General features: G+C 38.1%; 1 protein-coding gene across 6 annotated transcripts in view; it reads right to left on the reverse strand.

Moving 5' to 3' along the window:
- Nucleotides 1–1440: 1440 nt before the first annotated feature.
- The window catches only part of SGMS1 (sphingomyelin synthase 1), a 310369-nt gene continuing 291018 nt past the window's right edge, over nt 1441–20791 (reverse strand). For 4 of the 6 annotated variants that reach the window (XM_033215416.1, XM_033215407.1, XM_033215423.1 and 1 more), the window contains 3 exons: nt 7073–7226; nt 3814–3980; nt 1441–3159 (listed from right to left, as the gene is read on the reverse strand). In XM_033215416.1, the coding sequence (XP_033071307.1) occupies nt 2980–3159; nt 3814–3980; nt 7073–7226 (501 nt within the window). In that variant the 3' untranslated portion in view covers nt 1441–2979. The remainder of the gene's footprint in view (nt 3160–3813; nt 3981–7072; nt 7227–20791) is intronic. The other 2 variants (XM_033215440.1, XM_033215398.1) reach the window with 1 other exon arrangement.

Here is a 20791-nt window from a genome sequence, read left to right on the forward strand (position 1 = left end):
TAGGATTTTTACCAGTTACCAGTTGCATGCCCTTGGGCAGGTTATTTAATATATCTGAGTCACTTTGGTCTATCTGTAAAATGGGAACAATAATTACACTTTGTGGTTGTGTGAGGGTTAACTAATATATATAAAATGTCTCACTTGTTAAGTGAGCCAAAAAAAGAAAAGACATTGAGAAAGCACGTGTCCTTATACAGGCAATCCTTACCAAGTGTACTGCAATTCTCTAGAATACAATGAGCAGAAGATATGTCAATTCATGAACCAGTGTAGTCAGCCATGAAGAACAATCAGCAGTGGATTTCATGATACATATGTGGCATGTAAACTCATAACAATAAATTTTTATATAATTATTTCTAGTTTTTTAGGGAGAAAAGATCCTATTTTTAGTAAGTGCCAATATATCATTTCCACTTACTCAATTTACTTTCCCTTCCATATGGCAGCAGTCAATAGTCAAAGTTAGTGAAAGGCTGTAACAGTTAAATAAAGACCTATCCAAGGGTTTGGCTCTATTTGCCTAAAGAGGCCAGCACATTTCCCCTGTCTGATACACAAGTTTAAAGACCCACACAGGAAAAGTTTTACTGGTTTTAATTTCCCTTTTTTTTTCCCCGGAGATGGAGTTTCACTCTTTTGCTGGGACTGGAGTGCAGTGGCATGGTCATGGCTCACTGCAGCCTCTGTCTCCCGGGCTCAAGCGATCCTCCCACCTGTCTCCTAAGAGGCTGGGACCACAGGTGTGCATCACCATGCTGGGTGGGTTAATTTTTGTATTTTTTGTAGAAACAGGGTTTCATATTGATCAGGCTGGTCTTAATCTCCTGGGTTCAAGTGATTAGCCCACCTTGGCTTCCCAAAGTGCCGGAATTACAGGCGTGAGGCACCACACCTGGCCTCTGGTTTTATATTTCTAGCCTCCTTGACACATCCTTTATCAAAGAGACATCTCTACTGTTGACATTTTCCTTTAGTCACCACATCAGAAATAATAATAACCTTTTTTTCTTTGTGAATAGTTCTTTTCCATTACCACTGGTTATCATAGTACTATTACTCTATTTCTCACTTTGCATTTACTTTTCCTTTCCATCTACACTGGAGAAGCTATATTACTGCCAGGTATAGGAAGAAAAAAAACAACTTGGTTGAGAATTAGAGAATGCAAAATGTTAGTAAACATTGTTCTAAAGTTTGAATTTAAATTATATGTGACTCTTTTTATATATTAAAAAGCTCCATAGAATTTACTGAAGATTAGAATATATTTTAAGGAATCCCAAGAAAAAAAAAATCTAGATAATTATTAAAAGTCCCATGTCAAGCAGAAACACTCCATGAAGAAATTCTGAAACTGATTTTCTATCTTGCTTTAATGACTTCATTTATGACTTCTATGGAGAATGTGAACATAGTAGAAATAACAGCCATTTATTTTAAGTATCAGTTTTTATTAAAAAGTGCATTTTGATTAATTTATGATCTAGGTAAGCTGTAAGATACCAGTATACTCTCTGGAATAATAACTTTACAAAGATTTAAAACAAACAAAATTTTAAAAGCCTTTTTATTTCCTTCACCATTATTGTTTTACAATACAAATATCACCTTGTGAATACACAAAAAAATCCTACGGAAGATAATTCTGCTGCACGTAAAATACAGAATGGATATATATACTTCTTCATTCTTAAAAAACTATTTTGTTCTCCACATTGGCAAGTATAGAATAGAATACTTCCCCAAACATACGTATGTTAGGAGTAAAACTTAAGAGTTACATGCAGTTTCTGCACAAATATCTTTTAAAGAAATAGATCTCTTTTTTGTTGTTCACCAACAAAATTGTCATGAGAGTATGGATAACTATTTCATAGCTTTCAAGTTTTAGGTAAGTGATCATTTTCAAAACTCTCTTTAAGAAAAGATATTCATGGCTGTTTTCATTGAGTAGTTAAAATCGAACTACCAAATAGACGATAAAATAATTTAAGTGGTACATGTCATTGCTACCTGATCACAATATGTGAACAGGCTCTGACTCTAATTAACAACCTCATTATTTAAGTCATTGCAATTTTAAAACCATAAGCAGTCTTCTGATTCAATTTAGCTATAAATGCAAAATTTAGTAGTGTATACATATATTTATATTTTCATGGAATACTTTATTTTAAATAAAAACATTTAAGATTGCCTACTGACCATACAATCAAGACAAGAAAGGCACTAGAAACATAGACAAATTTCTCTCCCAAGTTGCATTTTTAAATTTTAACTCTCTTCTCTCTGACACGTTAAAAATCTTTAAATTTGGTTTTCATAACATCTTTTTGAAAAATAAAGTTAGGAAATACTTAGAAAATCACTTTATAACAGAATCTTTTTTTTTGCACTTTTTGAAACACTGTCTTTGCTGATTTTACAAAACCCAAAGTTACCAAACCTTTCTGTGTCTATCATTTTTATTTGAATATCGGTGCAACAGGTAGAAAGATTTCAGAATCAAACCCCATTCAGGTACTTAGAAACCTTCATAGAGACATATGCTAGAAAATGGCTTACAGCCCAATCTTTGGGGCAAGAGATATGAAAAGTATGTTTTCCCAAGAAAATAATACGCTTTATTTCCAGATGTGACTGGAAAGACCAGAACTTATGATATAAAAGCTTACATTTATGCTGTTGCATCATATACAAAGGAACATGGTGGTTGCGGGTTATGTAAATCCCAAACTTATGAACAGGAAATGTGTACAGTGCATGATAGGTTAAATTTTTCTTTATTGTTGTCCAACGCAGGTCCTTTGGAGAGAAAAAAAGATCACAGTGCTGACCAGGTAACTCAATAGGTTAAGTCAAGGTAACCGTTGAAAGATAATAGGAATAGGGAGGTGTTTATTTTATGGCATCTTCTCTCATGGAGTTCTTAGCACTTCGGACAATTTGTCTTTTCCCAACTTTGTACAGCTGTTATGTGTCATTCACCAGCCGGCTGTATTTAACTTGCCTACTGAGGTGGACTACTGGCCAGGGGAAAGGCCAATGGTAAGATCGAGGTACAATTCCTTGGACATTCTTTTCAAAGTACTGAAATGGCCTGTACCACCACACCCTGGCCAGGAGGTTCATCTGGGAAGCTTCCTTTAGCACCTAGGATAACAAAGAAACATAAACACATTTCTTACAATCTTTCACTTTAAGTTCAAATACTTGCCATGCTAAAATTCCCAAAGGATCCCATACCTACCCTGCGTGTCCACCCACATATCCCAGCTTCTCTCTGTCATCACCATTCTACACTCCACACTCATCCACAAGCTGAGCCACATCTCAGTAGAAAAATAACGCCAATTCTGGGAGGGCAAGGAGAACTTACGGCTCACTGATCTCTTGCGTATAAATAAATACCTCAGTTAGCTTTTTTGGTATTCCTCTTCTATGCTAAAATATTAACACTTAATTAAACATTAAGTATTAAGCTTGTGATGTGCCCAGGGTAGCGAGAAGAGGGTAGGAAAGTGAATCAAGCAAGGAGGGACACAAGCTTAGAAAATAGTTTTCATTTTTAATGGACAATGAAAGTGTGCTACTTATTCTAGAAGGAATTCCTTACACCATTATATTAATCAACTTTTTATTCTCAATTCTGAAGAGAATCAGTGTCACAAAACACAATACAATCTTAGTTGATTACCTCTTAAGAAAGAGAAAGTTAAGACATCCATGGGTTCTTTGCACCCTGCCCAAGCCAGCAACACCAAGCCAGAAGCAATAGAAGCTGAAATCAAAAGGGGAGAAACTCACTTGCTGATTGGCCATAGTGTGATACCACCAGAAGAGTCTCGTGGTGATGTAATATGCCACCACCACGTCCACAGTGTAGTGGTCATGCGCTAAGAGAATACAGAAGATTCCAACTACGCTGAGAAGCCAGCAAATCCAGTGATACCACCAGAGTCGTCTAGGGGAATCTGAAAGGGAGAGAGATTTGCAACAGTCCCATTATTCAAATGACATTAAGGGCACTCAACTATGCCTCTACTAATGCTTCTGAATCCAGTTACCTTGAGTCTTCCCTTCTGAAAACAGATCTAGTGAATCTAAGGGCTTTCATTTATCTGTAACCGAGGTTAGAACAGAAACTGCTTTTTATGATGTGATTATACTAGTGATAGTAATTCATATTTGGTTCTTGATTCATACAATCATAAATAGTGTTTAAAAGATGAGTCTAATCAGATAAGGACAGGTTAATGCACCATGCTTCATTTTTAAAAACTGTCCATTGACATTTAAATTTACCTCTAGTTAATTTGGGGTTGATGCTCTATATAAAAATCAATACCTTTGGTCCATAGAGCCTAATACAAGGACTAAGCAGTCATAATTGATTTAACTGTACTGCTTTCCAAGTTTTGCAACCATACACTAATCTGAAAGTCTTTGAGATTTTCATTTCTCAAATACAAGCAGAAAAGCATCCAGATGCCTGGGAATTCTAGTTCAAATGCCTCCTCAAAGGCTGAATTGTGTCAGATAAATACTTGTCTGTACCTCCATTTGGGAAATTACCTGAGAAAAACATCAAAATTTCTATTAGTGCAGGCCTTTCTACCTTGGATTCTCAATTGTGGGATTCAGAGGCTCTGCAATGTTAGGCAAAATGTTGTTTGAATATGATCTACACTCTCCACACCAGCATGAGCAGTTCAGGCTTTTATTGGATTCTCAAGGGGTCCAAGAACCAGCCATTCATTCAACCAATATTCACTGAGCCTCTTACATGCCAGGGACAGGCAATGCTCTAGGTATCTGGATCAATGAATACAAAAGGCAAGAAGCCTGCCTTTGTGGGAAGATCCCTTCCTAGTGGGGAAGAGAGATAAGAGACAACACTTACAATAAATAATTTACACATTATGTTAGGTGTTAAAGGCTGTGGAAAAATAATAAAGTTGAGCTGGATAAGAGGGATCAGAAGTATAGGGAGTGAAGGGCAGTTGGTAATTTTAAATGGAGCAGTCAGGGTAGCAATATTCTAGTTATATTAGTATTTGATACCTTGACAATGCAAAAACAAGAAACAGCTACCATTCAATCTCTGTGTGACTCTACAAGTATCCATATATGCCATCTAATTTTAATTTTCATAAACTTTTTCCCACCCCATGAAGCAGATGTGAATATTTCATTCTAAACATGAGGAAACTAAGACTTAGGTTAAAGTTTCTTCCCAGGGTCATAGAGCTAGTAAGTGATAGTACCGAGGCCTCTGCCTCTCAGTGTGACACGCTGCCTTATTGTCAAGATGGATAAGGCTTGACCCCATTAAAGAATTTCACGTATCAGGCAGCAGGAGCCAGGAATCCCTTCCCCAGGGCTGCTGACATCTGGCCTATGTGATTCCCACTGTCCACATCCAGTTACATCCCAGTCCAAGGGCTAGATTATGCCCTGACAATTCTGAATAGATCTTGCTAGAATTCACTGTATCTGCTCACATACTAAGTATAAGCATTGGAACATCTATTCTCCCTTTTCTACCTCAGTGCCCTGAAGTGCATCTCTCTCCTCTTCCTGCATTTCCTTATCTTAGTTTTTCAAGAACAAAACTAGGTTTCGGCCCAGTCTGCTACCTGTTTTCTCTACCCCATAATCCATCCTGTTATCTGCTGACTCTCTTTATTAATGTCTTGAAGTGTCTGCCACTTCTCTCCATGCCTGATGCCATCAGGCTAGTTTCCTTTGTTACTGCAGCAATCTCCTAACTTTTCTCCCGGTCTCCAGTTTTGCCCCCCATCCAGTCCATCCTGCAAGCTGCTGCAAGAGTGATTTTTCTCTCTTCAAAGACAAATGACACTGCCCCACTGGTTACAACCCCTCAATGGGCACCCGATCTCCATCAGCTGAGAGTTCAGACCCTCTTCTCGTGGCTTAAGCACCCTCTGTGATTTAGTTCCCACTTACCTGTCCGTTCTCATTATTACCCCTACTCTGAATTCCAACCACTTAAACTCCCACAGAGTACCACATGCTCCCAAGACACCTCCAGAAGGCAAAGCATCTCCCTCCTCTGTGCCTGGTTCTACCCATTGCTCTTCATGGAAACCCTCTGCATAACGCTTATCAGACTGTTTCTAACAATGTGATATTGAGGATAATAAAATTTTCTGTAAGTAGGGAAATGAATAAAAATGTGTAGTTCATTTCTAGCACTGTAATATTGACAGCAATTAAAGTGAATGGACCAAAATCTCGTATCTCAAAAACATAATCTGAGGGTAAATAGTGGCAGAAGAATATAAATGGCATCATGCCATTTATGTATATACATTTTAAAAACCACAAAACAATACACAAGTACAAAAAAATGGATGGAAATGATATAGGAAAGGAATGAAAAGGCTTTAATCATATATTAACATTTCATTTCCTTTCTAAAAGGGTTACCTGAATTAAATATGACAAAATGCTAATATATATTAATTCTGAGCCATGTATGCGGTATCTATAATATTATTTTGTGATTTCACGATAAAGTATTTTAAGTACATTTCTTAAGGGAAATGTCCCATTTAGTATCTGCCTCAGCCCTGAGCCCATAGCCTTGTTGAGGACAGGGATGAGTCTGACCCATCACTGTACCCTCAGGCATGTAGCATAGTGCCAAGTGCTGAAAAAACAGTTGTTGCATCAACACATAATCTACCATCACCCAATCAGGCTTGATCCTGGATTTCTGTGTCCCTTTGAGATTTCCATCTGGCTCCTTACAGCAGCTGTATAACTGGCTCATAACACACCCTGCAGGCTGTGCTTGGAACTCCCTCCACCCCAGTACTACAGATGACACTCCAGGACACCTCCTCCTCAGGAAGACCAGTTCTGTCCTTCCACATATTTCCCTGGGTGCCAGTTGCATGGTGATGCGATGAAGCTGCGACCCTCCTGAAGCCTCTAGTCTTGCTTCAGCAGATTTTCTAGAAAACGAGCTTTACCAGAGGACCAGAGTTCATGAGAAATGGCAGGTGAGGAAATTACAATGGAAGTCTTTTAGACTTACACTCTTTGATAAATAAGTAGGTGAGTGTTAGCATGACCGTGTGGCCGCTGTACAGATAGTCCCCACACATGTTGTGAGAGCCAGTGATAGACAAGCCACCTCCAGCAATGAGCTTCATTATTCTCCGCAGTTGGGCTTCCCAGTCTCCAAAAAGCTGGCAGAAAAGAAGAAAAAGAAGATTCATTACAAGCCCACATGAAAATATGCTAAGATTACTATTCATATCCAGAATTAAGCTGATATTAAGACACATAAAATCCCCACCATGAAGTTTGCCCACTCAGCGTTTGCCATTCCAAGAGTAGCCCTTGGGGGGAAAAATGGTCCTATAGATGAATCATGTGGCTTCAGGACTTTTCAAAGTTAGCACTTTTTAAAGCACATGTCAGTAGATGTTTACCCAGTTTTTCAAAACTTACAATGATAGAGAAACACTACTTCTATCTGACTGACTGAATAATTGCTTTAGTATAACTATCATTTAGGGAAAAGAAAATTTAAATCTATAGTCTAGGAAAAATTTAAAGATGTATTATTACCATGGTTGGCCTAGAAGACAACTGTCCTACTAACTTGGCTAAAGGTTGGGGTAGTCAAACATATGAATATTTTTGATATGTGGATGTTCAGGGATCATGTTGAAACAAGGGATGTGCCTTTAATCTTCTCAAATTACTTGGGGAGCATTGGATAATTTTCCAGATTATAAATTAATTTACCTGTCTATGATACAAGTCTGTGCTCAACACCAGAGTAATAAATAGCTTCAACAACACATTCAATGCAACCTTTATTTGCTCTGTCAAGTAAAATGTGTGACTGTCTATATTTTCTACTTGTCAGTACTCTTTTAAATTCTGGTTGTCCAATTTAGTTACCATGATCCCTTTTCAATATTTAACTGATAAGAATCCAGCTTTGGGAAACATGTTTTATTATAATTTCCTTCAAAAAAATTATCAAGACTTCTGATTAAGGATGGAAGGATGATATGTCAGTGAAGTGTGGGAAATTTTTTTAAAAAAGGTAGATTGAGCACACCACACAGGATATAAATTTCCAAATCCAAAGTGATCACTGAATGCCCAACATAATGGAAGAAAACAGACCTACAGATCAAGAGTCAGCATCATAGAATTTCAGAATCTGGGGACTAAGAAGAGACTCCAAAGCCTCCAGAGATTAAAAACAAGCTTTATATGAAGGATCATTAGAGTAAGACTTTTCAAAAGCCATACTGAAAAACAGAAAGCTTTGAGAAAATGCCTTTAGATTCTGCGGGGAAACGATTTCCCACTTAGAATTCTGTACCCAGCCATATTACCACTAAGCATAAACTAAAGGATAAACTAAGGATAAATTAAAGCCTTTTTCATATATACATGATTTTAAAATATTTACCACTTGTTTACTCTTTTCCAGGAATCACAGAGGGTACAGTCTCGATAGTAAGGGAGTAAACATGGAGAAAAGAAGAAACAGGACTCACTAGGATGCCAATAAAGGAGAGATGAAGGACTGTGCAGTAGCTCACAAGTTTGGGCTGGAAAGCAAGCAGTCAGAATGCTCTGGAGAGATGTCATCACGGAGATGAACCCAACAGAATACCCAATGCCTCTGGCTATATCGAGAGGAGTTTCATAACTTGGGGGTAAGTGCAAAGAAAACTACTAAAGCTAAAAACCAAGGCAATTACTAACTCTACAGGAAACAAAATGTTGTGCAGAGAAGGAAAGTAATTCTAGGAAACTACATGTCTTGGCCATGAATAGCATTTACAGAACTGGAATAATGTAAGCACTGCATATTGAGCTAAACAAAGGACAAAGGACTGCACAGCAAAGACAGGATAGGAAGCCTGAACATGTGTAGTGGAGATGGGGTCAGAGAGTAGGGATCATGAAGGAGGAGTCACAGAAGGACACTAAAGCTTTGCCTTCTACAGCAGAAGTCAGTAACAGAGAATGCCTATATTCAAAAATTACAGAGTAGCAATATCTCATGTCATGTGGAGACACAAAAGTAAACACATTTAAAAAATCTAAAAAAAAGAGTGAATGACATAGAGTTAAATAACGCAAAGTTCAGCTAGAAGAGTTGAAGCAGAATAGGAAAAGGTACTGTTGGGGTCAGGACCAGGAGACTATTGTTTTTTCACATCAAGTTGTGTAGAACCATTTTATTTTTTAAACTGCATGCCTGTATAAACATGATACATTTTTTTTAAGTTTCAAATTAAAAGTTTGGTCTAGTTCTGTTATAACAATGGATAAAATGTAGAAGAAAATTATGGCAAAAAAGCTTGGGTATTTCTTCATTTTACAGTATTTCATAATGCCCTTCAAACTCCCTCTGTGTTTTAAAAATTATAAATCATATCCTCGAGACAGCATCACCCATAATTTGTCCTCTCATTTGAGCATGAAAATCTTTGTGGGCAGATGTGTTTGGGCAGAAGGGAGAAATTATCAAGTAAACCTGGCACTGAGGAAAAAAGCAAAAATTTAATGCTGTATTTCTCACAGGTGCCCTTAAAGCCCCTAAGCTTCCTTTTAAAAATATCTTCCTATGTTTATCAAACTTCTGCAAAAGGAAAACCTCTTTAAGTTTAGTGGGAAATAGAAAAAGAGAAAGAAAATGTTAAATTATGTTTAAAAAAAGCAAACAAAATACAAGACAAATTACAAAACAGTTTCAGCAGAAACAAGTTAATATCTGTATTGTTTACACAGCACAGAGAAATCAAGTAAAGTAAGACCAACTTAGGAAACAAAATTTATCAAAGGACAAGGGAGGTGACCAGTTAGAGGCATAAACTCTGTCAAACAAATATAAATAAAAATGAACATAACAGGAGCTCATTTTCACATGTTGAATTAGCAAAGCTTAAAAGGAAAAAGAGTGAGCCAATGGTGAGGCAAGCACAAGCAGAGCGAGGCTTGTTTAAATGGAGGGGATAGGGGGAAGCAGTGGCTGTCTCTGAAGTAGTGCAGGGGAAGAGCAGGCTGCGAAAAAGATACCTGGGGGTAAAATCACAGCTCTTCGAACGATTTGCTGTGTGACCTCATACAGCTGAACCATTCTAAGCCTTGAATGAGGCTCAGATATAAAGAATATATTTATTATCATTGGCAAAATCTGAGAAAATAATCATCAATAGTTTGTCAGCAATTTAAATAGTCATAACTTCTGACCCAGTTACATTGCTTCTAGGAGTCTACTCCAAAGAAATAATATCAAATATGAAGAAAAGTTCTATGTGCAAAAATATCCCACCATCACACTAATTACAAAAGCAACAGGCTGGGAGTGATGGCTCATTTCTGTAATCTCAGCACTGTGGGAGAGTAGCTTGAAGCCAGGAGTTTGGGACCAGTCTGGGCAACACAGCGAGACTGTCTCTACAAAAAATTAAAAAGTAAGCTGGGTGTGATGGCATGTGCCTGTAGTCCCAGCTACTTGGGAGTCTAAGGCGGGAGGATCCTTTGAGCCTAGGAGTTCAAGGATATAGTGAGCTATAATCATACCACTGCACTCCAGCCTGGGCAACAGAGTGAGACCCTGTCTCTAAAAAAAAAAGCAACAAACTGGAAACAACCTAAATGGGAACTGTTAAATAACTATTCAAAACCTGGTCTTTCCGGGGACAGTATTGGCAAGATGGGGTGCCTGCTGTATGTAAATGCATTCTCAGGTCCCAAGGTAGATCAGTGAACCAGAATCTAAGGTAATTTAAATGCACATTAAGATTTGAGAAGCCCTGAACCAGGCTACAGCTGCTTACCACATTATTTAAAAATAAGTTTACAGTGACTGTATAGTAAGTTTAGATTATAAGCATATTCCTCTATTAAGAGAAAAAACAGGAAACACAATGTTTGGTATAACTATAACTGTTTTACAAACACTATGCGCAGAAAAAGTCTAGAATGTAACATATTAAATGTTAACAGGGTTAGCACAGAAATTGGTAGGATTTCTTCCAGTCTGTCCTCGTGTGGCTTCCCTTCCTCTCCTTTGGTCAGAAAGAGAGGGATTCCCTTGGAGCTCTGTCTGTACCCAGAGTGCAATTCTGGGATGCACACTGACTTTGAATCCAGGCAGGAAATGTGAATGGAAAAAAGAAAAGAACAAAACGAAACAGGAAACTCTGGACTGGGTCTTTCATACCTTGCATTTTGGTTTCCTTCCTCCATCTGCCCGCTATCATTTGCTTTTGATTCCTCAAATAGCTGATCCATATATTCTGCCCAGTGTTTTTTGGCTGCATTCAGTGTGAAAGAAAGATGGAGTGTGCTTACTCTATTATAACTGGAATTGCAACCTTGCCTATCAGTAGCTTTGGAATGTCTATTTTTGAAAGCAGAGATAATTTAAGGGAGACATAAAAACTTTCAGTGGATACTACAAAGCTGTGACAAGAAAGTCTCATATCTCTACCACTTTGTGCATTATGGTTTCCCAGGGTCACAGAAAACCAATAACCAGTAAAAACAGGCAATATTCTTCAAATTCTAATGAACTATCAAGAAATTAGGTGAATTGGCCAAATCACTTACACAATACCAAAGCATAGAAAGAAAGAGCAGAAGGAAGAGGGAAAGGTTTCTGAATGAGACACACTGGCAAGTACATTTAGAACCAGTGAGCCTTTGGTTATGAAAGACACACAGGTTTCCCCAGTGTTTTTTCAGTGCTAACACAATGTACTGATGACAGTCTGTTTGCCATTGTTCAGTTTGCAGATGGCCTAGAGCACTGGCTTTTTCTAACTACATTTGCAGAGCAGGGGTACTGACTGCACTTCAGCCCTACTAGGAGGAAGGGGGTATAACCTAGATCTAAAACCCATCTAATAATGCTGCACAAATCAATGGCTTTCATAGCTTTGACGGCTTTGGGATAGCTTTGTTGAAGAGCTGAAAGTGAGTACTAAGGACTAGAAATGCTATTTAAAATAAGCATTGACAATGGCTAATGCTGCAGCTTAGAGCAGCCCAGGAAAGTCAGCAAGGCAGACCCTAACTGCTGTAGACCTCCAGTGTTGGAGCCGAGACTGGAATCCAAGTCCTCTGACTATTTAAATGTGCTGTTTACAAAACTATATGCTGCCTTGTGCAAGCTTGGCCCTCACAAGCTTGAATAAACCAGGAACTCAATACATATAAAGGAACTTTTCCTTCAGCAGCCTAGGTACCTTGCAGAAGTAATATCATACTATTCCAACTACCATGAACAGCCAGACATTTTCTCAAAAGTCCCTTCCCCACCTCCCTCCCTCCCTCCCTCCTATTAAGACAAATTATTTTGTTTTGTTCCCAAAGATCAGTCTTCCTCTAGAACAGAAAATTCATTATCATCCACAAAATGCAAAAAGGCTGCTGTTAAACACTCAGACCAAAGACCATATCCAATACAGGGATCAAGTAACAGGATCAGGAGGAGGATTGGTGGAATCCTCATCAGTCTGCATCTTCAGCAGTCTGCAGCTGAGAAACACACATTACACACTGTGGTCTCCCTCAACATCAACTTCTCAAGTGGCCCAGAACAGCAAAACTACGCCACTTCCCGAATTTCCACCGGCATGTAACAGCCCTCCTACCCATGACACTTAGAACCAGTGAGTGAGCCTCTGGCTATGAAAAAAGGTTTCCGCAAGTATTTTTCAACTCTAACACCACGTGCTGATGAACAGAAAATTCATTTCATCCATGAAATGCCAAAAATGCTGCTCTTAAACCCTCGAAGACCAGATCTGATAAAGGAATCAAGCAGCGGAATTAATGTAAGTTATGGAATGTCCTTTAGCCTGACTTTGTAGTCCCCACCGGGAAGGTAATGTGTGTGAAAGTGTGATGAATGCTTTAGATTTCAAAGCAGCAATGAAGAGGCTCAAAGCTGCCTTTTACAATTTCTCCTGCCTTATTTTACTGTTGGTCAGTAAAAACAGGACTTGTAGGGTAGTTTTACAAAATAAAATATCTTTTGTTTGTACAGAGATTCCAACATTTTAGCAGTGTTTTCCCATCAACTATCTCACTGTATCCTCACAAGCTTGTCAGTTGGTGAGTGCAGATGTTACTATGCCCATTTAAGAGAGTGGCTTACCGACCAGTACCAAGGTCACACAGAGTGACTCAGGTGGGTTCAGAGCCCAAATGTCTTACATCTGAGCTAAACGATCCTGCCTTTAGGTCCCTGGAAAAAGCCTGCTATTGTTGCAAACACCTTTCCAAATGACAAGGACAATGCCCAAGGCTGGACAATTTCTCCAGGTTTACTTTTTGTTGTTCTTGTTGTTGTTCTAATGAAATTTAACCAATTTTACGTATGTCATTTATTAATACACAATTGAATAGCTAAAACAACATTTATTCACTATTCACTACCTATTTTTCGTAAGTACAGTTTTTATTTAAATCAAGCTCCCCTGTCTCTATAAAAGTTCTTTTTTTTTTTTTTGAGACAGAGTCTCGCTCTCTTGCCCAGGCTGGAGTGCAATGGCACAATCTCGGCTCACTGCAACCTCCGCCTCCTGGGTTCAAGCGATTCTCCTGCCTCGGCCTCCCAAGTAGCTGGGATTATAGGTGCATGCTGCCACACCCAGCTAATTTTTTGTATTTTAGTAGAGACGGGGTTTCACCGTGTTGCCCGGGCTGGTCTCGAACTCCTGAGCTCAGGAAATCCACTCACCTTAGCCTCCCAAAGTGCTGGGATTATAGGCGTGAGCCACCTTTCCTGGCCTATAAAAGTTATTTCTATGGAATTCTTTCACAAACAAATTGCAAATTTTCTGCCTTCTCTCTTCTTAAACAAAGCATTCTCAATTGATTTTAACTTTCCTTGTTTTATATTGTGCTATACTGGTCTCCAAGCTCACTTTTATAGGAACAACAAGGAGCACCAACTTCCAACTGCAGTTTGGGGCTACCATGCAGGTGGCTCTAGACAAACCATTTTGCCATCCTAGCCTCAGTTTTCTCACCTGTAAAATGGCAAGAACATTTTCTCATCCTCAGCCTCCGCCCACCAAAGCAAGACAATGTTTATAAAAGTGATTGCTAAAATATAAAGTGTTATACAAATTTTAGGCAGCATTGCTTAATAATCCAAGTTAGGTTCATCTTTTGGGGGGTTCTTAAGGGAGAACTCAATGCCCAACAGCCAGCAAGTGAAATATATAGATGATTTTCCTTAAATACAGATCCCTGCAGGACACTCACTGGTGGCCATCTCTTGATCACTCAAGAGACTTTATGTATTCTCTATACATATGGTAATCACTCCACTCCTGGAAAGATGTGGTTTTTACCCACAAATATTATGCCTACCACAACTGATCTAAAGTACAAGAGATTTCACTCCTCTTAGAATTCATATATACAACTTTTAAAATAGACTTTTCCCTTTACTCAGCTATGAAGAATCTGGCTGCCTGCATTTCTCCATTCTCAAATGTACTCATCAATTCCTATACTAAGCAGACTTATGTTTGGGGTAGGGGGTGTCTCTAAGCAATTATCAGCAATAAAACACTAATCTCCTACCAGCCTCTCCTTCCCCCAGCAAAAAAAAAAAACAAAAAAAAAACACAAAAAACCTTTTAATTTTGTTGTAGTCTCTAAACAGAAGACTTATCAAAGGCTTCATAAAATCTTAAATATAGGTCAGGTATGGATTTCTATTACCCATATTCTTCTTTGTCACATTAAACAAATCCAGCATTTCAGTCAGGCAAGAGTTCCCTTTACAAAATCACATCTCCTTTTGTTAGGAGTGTTGGAGGATCCTTCAGTCTACCGGGTTAGGAAGTGAGATTTGCCAAAAAAAAAAGATTGCCCTTGGCTTTTTAGTTTGAAAAATTATAAATATGAAAAAGTAGCAAGTGAACACCTGTACACTTGTAGACACTTCATTTTGGCTCATTAATTATCAACATTGTATCACATTTTCTTCTTCTTTCTCTCACTTTTTTTCCTGGGTCCTTTGAGAAGAAGTTGAATAAATTAAAACACCTCACATCTAAATACAATAACAAGGATATTTGCTTCTAAAATCACACTCATGAAATTTAACAATTTATAATACTGCCATACTTAAAAAACAGTCCATATTCAAACTACCCGATAGTGTCAACAACATCCTTTAGAGCTTTTTTCCCCCAGTCTAGGTTCCAATCAGAGAATACACATTGAGTTTACTTGTCATGCCCTGATTTCTTCTTAGTCTACTACAATTTATCAGTCTTTTTTTCCTCATGACACTGAAGAGCCCAATCCAGTTTCTTTATAGAATAGTGCTTGATTTGGTTTTACCTGAATGTTGCCTTCTGTTTAAATCCAGCTTAAACATCGTTGCCAGGAATATTCCCGAGATGATGCTGTATCCCTCTCAGTGCATCACATTCAGAAGCACCTGATGTCATTTGTCCTTCTACGGGTTTGAACACTTGACTACGGGAATGTCTACCATATTTCTCCATTAAATACATACCTTTGCCCCTTTATAATTAATAAACAATCTGTTATTTCTTAAAATTATGTAAATATTATGATCGCCAACCTTTTACACAAGGGCCTTAGCATCCAGTGATGATTCTAAATTATAATTCTTTAATTATTACTGTAGTGGTTGCAAAATAGTAATTTTTTATTTCTAAAATTTCTCTTATTAGTTTTATGATTAGTAACTATATATTAGTTATTTAGAGTCACACACGGTCAGCTCTGAGGCTTTTTAGAATTCCCCAGTAAAAGCTTTCTGACCCTGGTTACCTCTTCATACCAGATGGCTTCGGCCATTTGGATCATCTTTTTCACCTTCCCAATGCCTCCCAAACATGTCCTGCTTTGCCCTTCCTCATCTCTAATTCAGAAATCCATGCAGAAGCATCATCCATCTCCCTCACTTGAGTACCAAGAACAGAGACCTGGCTAGTCTTCAGCCTTTGCCATTTAGTACCTATGCGATATTAGGCTGGTCACATAACTCTGAATTAACTGCAATTTTCTACCACTCAATGTTATAAGAATTAAATAAAAACACAACATTTAAATTCATATCTGGCACAAAACAGGTGCATATAATTTGATACTATATAAGTCTACTTCCCTCCGTTCCTCCCAAACACCCTACTACCTCTATCAATGGAGAGAGATGTTTCTAAAGACAGATGTGATCAAATAATATCCCTGCTAAAACTTTTCCTGGCTTCCTATTGCCGATAGATAGAGCCGCAACTCCTTAGTTCGGTGTCAAGGCCCTTTAAAATCTGCCCACAAGATTGACTGCCTGTCTGGAGTCATCTCTGGCCACTTGCTTCATAAGATCCCATTTCCAGATACATCTAACTTCACCTTATTCCCCAATTCTCTTCCATACACGTTTCCTCCACCTGGAAAACCTTTCCTCCCTCCATTTCCATTTGGCAAACTCCGATTCCTCCTTCGAGATTGGGCTCAGAGGCACATCCACAGGGCAGCTCATGCTCCCAGCAGAGGTGCCTCCGGTGTCTGTGCACCCATGGCAACTGGCTCCACAAGTCTACTACAGGGAGTCAGAGGGGGATCTGGGGGTTACACTGTCTCTTTCACAGCTTCTGGATGCCCAGAGGGAGAAGGCGCTTGTCTTATACTTTGTGTGTCCTCAAAATTTACCTGTATGCCCACATAAGGCAGGTTCTCTAGAAACGTTTGCTCAGGAAATAAGCAACCTTCTTGACTATCAAATGAAATCACATCAACAATCTGCCTGTCTCACATTCTGGGAAAGTGGTGTCTTCCTTTTAGTAAGAAAGCCTTTCGAAAGGCTAGCGTTTATAAAATAATGTAAAAATTCATACATCAAATGTTAAATATAAGGAGACATGAATAACAAATGCAGAGATAGCACCATCAGAAGTATGTAAAAAATGCATAGATAAGGAACTAATATACTGAATTGTTAATAGTAGATAGGGTCATGAGTGGTTTTTTAAACCTTCTTCTTTTTGTAGTCTTTCAATATATCTACAAAGAATGTTATAGTTTACTTAAAATGAAAACTTCACTTAATGACAGAAATTATTTAGTACATTGCTATCTTTAATTATTGAAAAAGGAAAAGAATAGTAGCAATGAGAGAAAAGGAAAAGCAAAGAATAGATTTAGGATGTGAAAGGTTACTGGAAAGTATATGCAAGAAGTAGCAAAAAAAAGAAAATTGAGAACAAACGAAAAGGAAATTTTTAATAACAATCAGAAACTGGAAGACAAGCAGAAAATTATGCAAAATCAAGCACTGACAATTTAAGTTGCACACCATCCAACAGGATGGCAGAAAGTTATTTTGGTAATGGAACACAAGCCATATCCTGAAATACTGATAAGGTTAGCAGGAGCTAATCAGAATATCAAACTTTGTCAGTGTGGAAGGCACCTGGAATACTCTGCTACCCAGGAAAGTAAGAGAGAACTGAAGAAGGCTGTAACATCCTAAAGAGCAATGAGTCTGTTGCCTTTTAAGACTGAACTTGTACCAGCACAGGGACCTGTTAGGCTGATGGTTGTGACATTACAGCTCAGCAGCAAGTCAAAGGAGGTGGTTTCATCTTTCGAATCTGTGCATTGCAGAAAAGCTGACAGTGGCAGAGAAGAATATGAAGGCTGTTCTGCTGTTGCATTTGTATTATATTGTTCCACTGAGCGATCAACCTCAGATGCCTCCCAGACATAACCCTGTCCAAAAGTGGGCTGTGTTCACTTACGTCTGAGGCAAAAAGTAAAACAAAACAAAACAAAGCAAAACATGTTTTTCAAGTTCAAGAGAATCATTTCACTGAAAACTCCATATTGGATTAATGCACTAGCCAGCTGAGTGTCCCTGTCTTAATGTAATCTCTCTCTTCTCAAAGCTTTTCAAATCTAAGGTCACCATGGAGACCACAAAACACACCCAAACATGCATCTCATTTTACTGTTTAGTCACTATTAGATTAACTCATCTGATTATTAAAATGAGAGTCGAAAACAGTGTAAGTTATTTCTTCTCTTCTATTAGCATTAGGCTGCCTGTTTATCTGTTTTTGTTTTTGTTTTTGTTTTAATTTTAAGGAGTTTGTTAAAACAGGAAAAACCTTACTGACAGGAAGCTTAGAACACCAAAGAATTCTCAAATATTCTGCCCCTTTTCTAAAAAAACCAGTATCATAAACAGTTGTAACAAGATGAGAAGAGGTTGTTTTCATGATGGAACACATGGTCTTCGGAGCTATGATGAGAGTAACATGCGCTAATCAAGGTATCAAAAACTTTGCCAGCCTCCAGTGTAAGCCACGCACATGTATACCACCATGGGATATACCAGAAATTTGCAATCTAGAAACTGAACACATCCACTTCCTTTTTAACTTCCTTTTCCCAGGGGCTTATTATTATTGCAGAAACATTTATGAGAAGCCCACTTTTCCTCACAAACTGATCATCTCAAAGGATGATTATTTCTCTGAGCGATTACATTTTGTGAAGCGTATACTGCCATCGAGTGAATGAACAGTAAGACCAATTTTTAGAATCACTACTGTATACTTGTTGGAACATTTTTCTTAGAAGCTGCATATTTTGAGTACTGGCATTAAGGGAAGCATTAAGTAAACTAATTATGGGTTTTAATGGCATAGTGAAAGCTTAAGTTCATATGACTGTATTAAACAGGAAGTCATATTCTAAAGCTCAGCTCTCCCCCCTTACAGTTTAGTGATGACTGAGTAACCATCAGAGTATCCACCAAGTGACAGGCCTTAATTGGTGTCTCAAATCATGGAATATCCAATTCTGGAAGCATTGTGCTTTCTGTGTCTTATCTCCGGGCCTTCTCATCCATATCCACAGCTTTAACCACCATCCAAAATATGATGATTCACAAATACTTATTTTCCAGCCCTGATATTTCCCTTAGCTTTAGACTATATTGCTAACTATCCTCAACACCACCACTTAGACATCTCACAGATACTTTAAACTCTGTGTTTAATCCAAGTCATTAACTCTCGTTTCCTCTATACCATGTCATTATACCAGTGGTAAAATCCAGTCCTTGAAATCTTTCCCTATTCTCATTCCCTGCATGAAATCTACTATCAAGTTGTATTGATTTGGTCTCTTAAATATTGCTCAAGTCTGTTTCTTCCTTTCCATCCATCCTTAGGGCCAGTAGCTTAGCTTGAGGCCCTTATTACAGCATTTTACACATTTACTACATAAGTTACAAATTTAAAGTAACAGATTCTAAGGTGTTTTCCACAAAGGTAGGAACTATATTTACCTTACTCATGCCTCATGCTCTAGCACCCAAAGCACAGTAGGTCCTTAATGTATGTTTGTTAGGTTAGTTCTCACTGGATGAATAAGAGTCTAGGGATTGAAGCATGATGACAATACCAAGTCCTCTTCTTACTTCTGTAGAGCACGTTACACTGACACAGCCCCTAGAAACTGTCTCCTTTCACACCTATAACTCCTTAAGACAGATTTCAAAAAGCATCATTAGCTCTGCTTTGCCATTTAGGGAGGGAACTGAGGCTCTGAAAAGTTAAATGACTTGCCGAATGCTAGTAAGTGGTTGTGTAAGACTGTCTTAACCTTGACTTCAGTGTTCCTTTTACTATTAGGTAAATTTGTATTTTTACAGGGGCAATAAGTTCCCTCTCTGTACAATGGTTCAGAGACAGATTGAAGATTCAGTGGCGATGATGTTCAGACATCAAATGGAACTTTGGCCTGAGTAACTTTTAATAAGGTTCCTCTCACTTCTGATTCCCTCAGCCCTAGGTATGATTCTAAAGTAGGCAAAGTTGTCCTCCGAGGCTTCTCTCCAGTGTCACCCTTTTCTCTCTTCAGATACTCGTTCTCAGTGGAGGATTCTAGCCCTTGCCTGACCACTTAATTTCTTAAGCTTGATCTGCCATCCAAGAGGCAGCACCAAGCCTTGGAAGCCTTTCCCAATTCTTGTGCCTAGCTTCAGAAATCTTTCTGTTCCACCTGGCAAGTGTTCTGTTAACAAGCTTAAATTGAATCTAATTAAGTCTGCAGAGCCAACTTTCTATTCAGAGGAAACATAGAGTGACACAAGTCACTTGACACCACAAACAAACGGATAAATCCAGAAAGTGGGATATCCTATAGGACAATTAATCTAATGTCTACAGGCTACTGGCAGAGGGGAAAGGAAGAAAGGACTGCTCTAGAATTATCGACTTAAAAGACAGAACAAGTAAATGTAATATAAAGATTTTGGACCCTAATTTATACAAACCAACTGTAAAAAAAGGAAAAGCATTTTAAGACAATCAAGATATTCCATCAATTTGTAATTGCTGATATCACAGAATTACTATTAATTTTGTTGAACACCAATAGCATTATGATTTTGTACTAAAATGTCCACAGTTTTTAGATGCATACTAAAGTATGTGGAGGTGAAATGACATTACCTGGGAGTTGCTTTAAATACTTCAAAAAGAAAAAAGAGAGGAAACAAATGTCGAAAATCCTGATAATTATTGAATCTGAGTGTTGGGTTTTTGGGAGTTCCTTATACCAGTTGGGATACATGTGAAAATTTTCAGAATAAAAAAGTGTTTTCTAAATCCTTTCTTCCAAGAGTCTTATTCTACAAAATAAGCAATTAGATTTAATGAGTTTTAACTAGTACTTTTTTCTAAGGTGTGCTAATATTTCA

The sequence above is a fragment of the Trachypithecus francoisi genome, unplaced genomic scaffold (assembly GCF_009764315.1).
Source record: "Trachypithecus francoisi isolate TF-2019V2 unplaced genomic scaffold, Tfra_2.0 Contig00586, whole genome shotgun sequence".
NCBI classification, from domain to species: Eukaryota; Metazoa; Chordata; class Mammalia; order Primates; family Cercopithecidae; genus Trachypithecus; species Trachypithecus francoisi.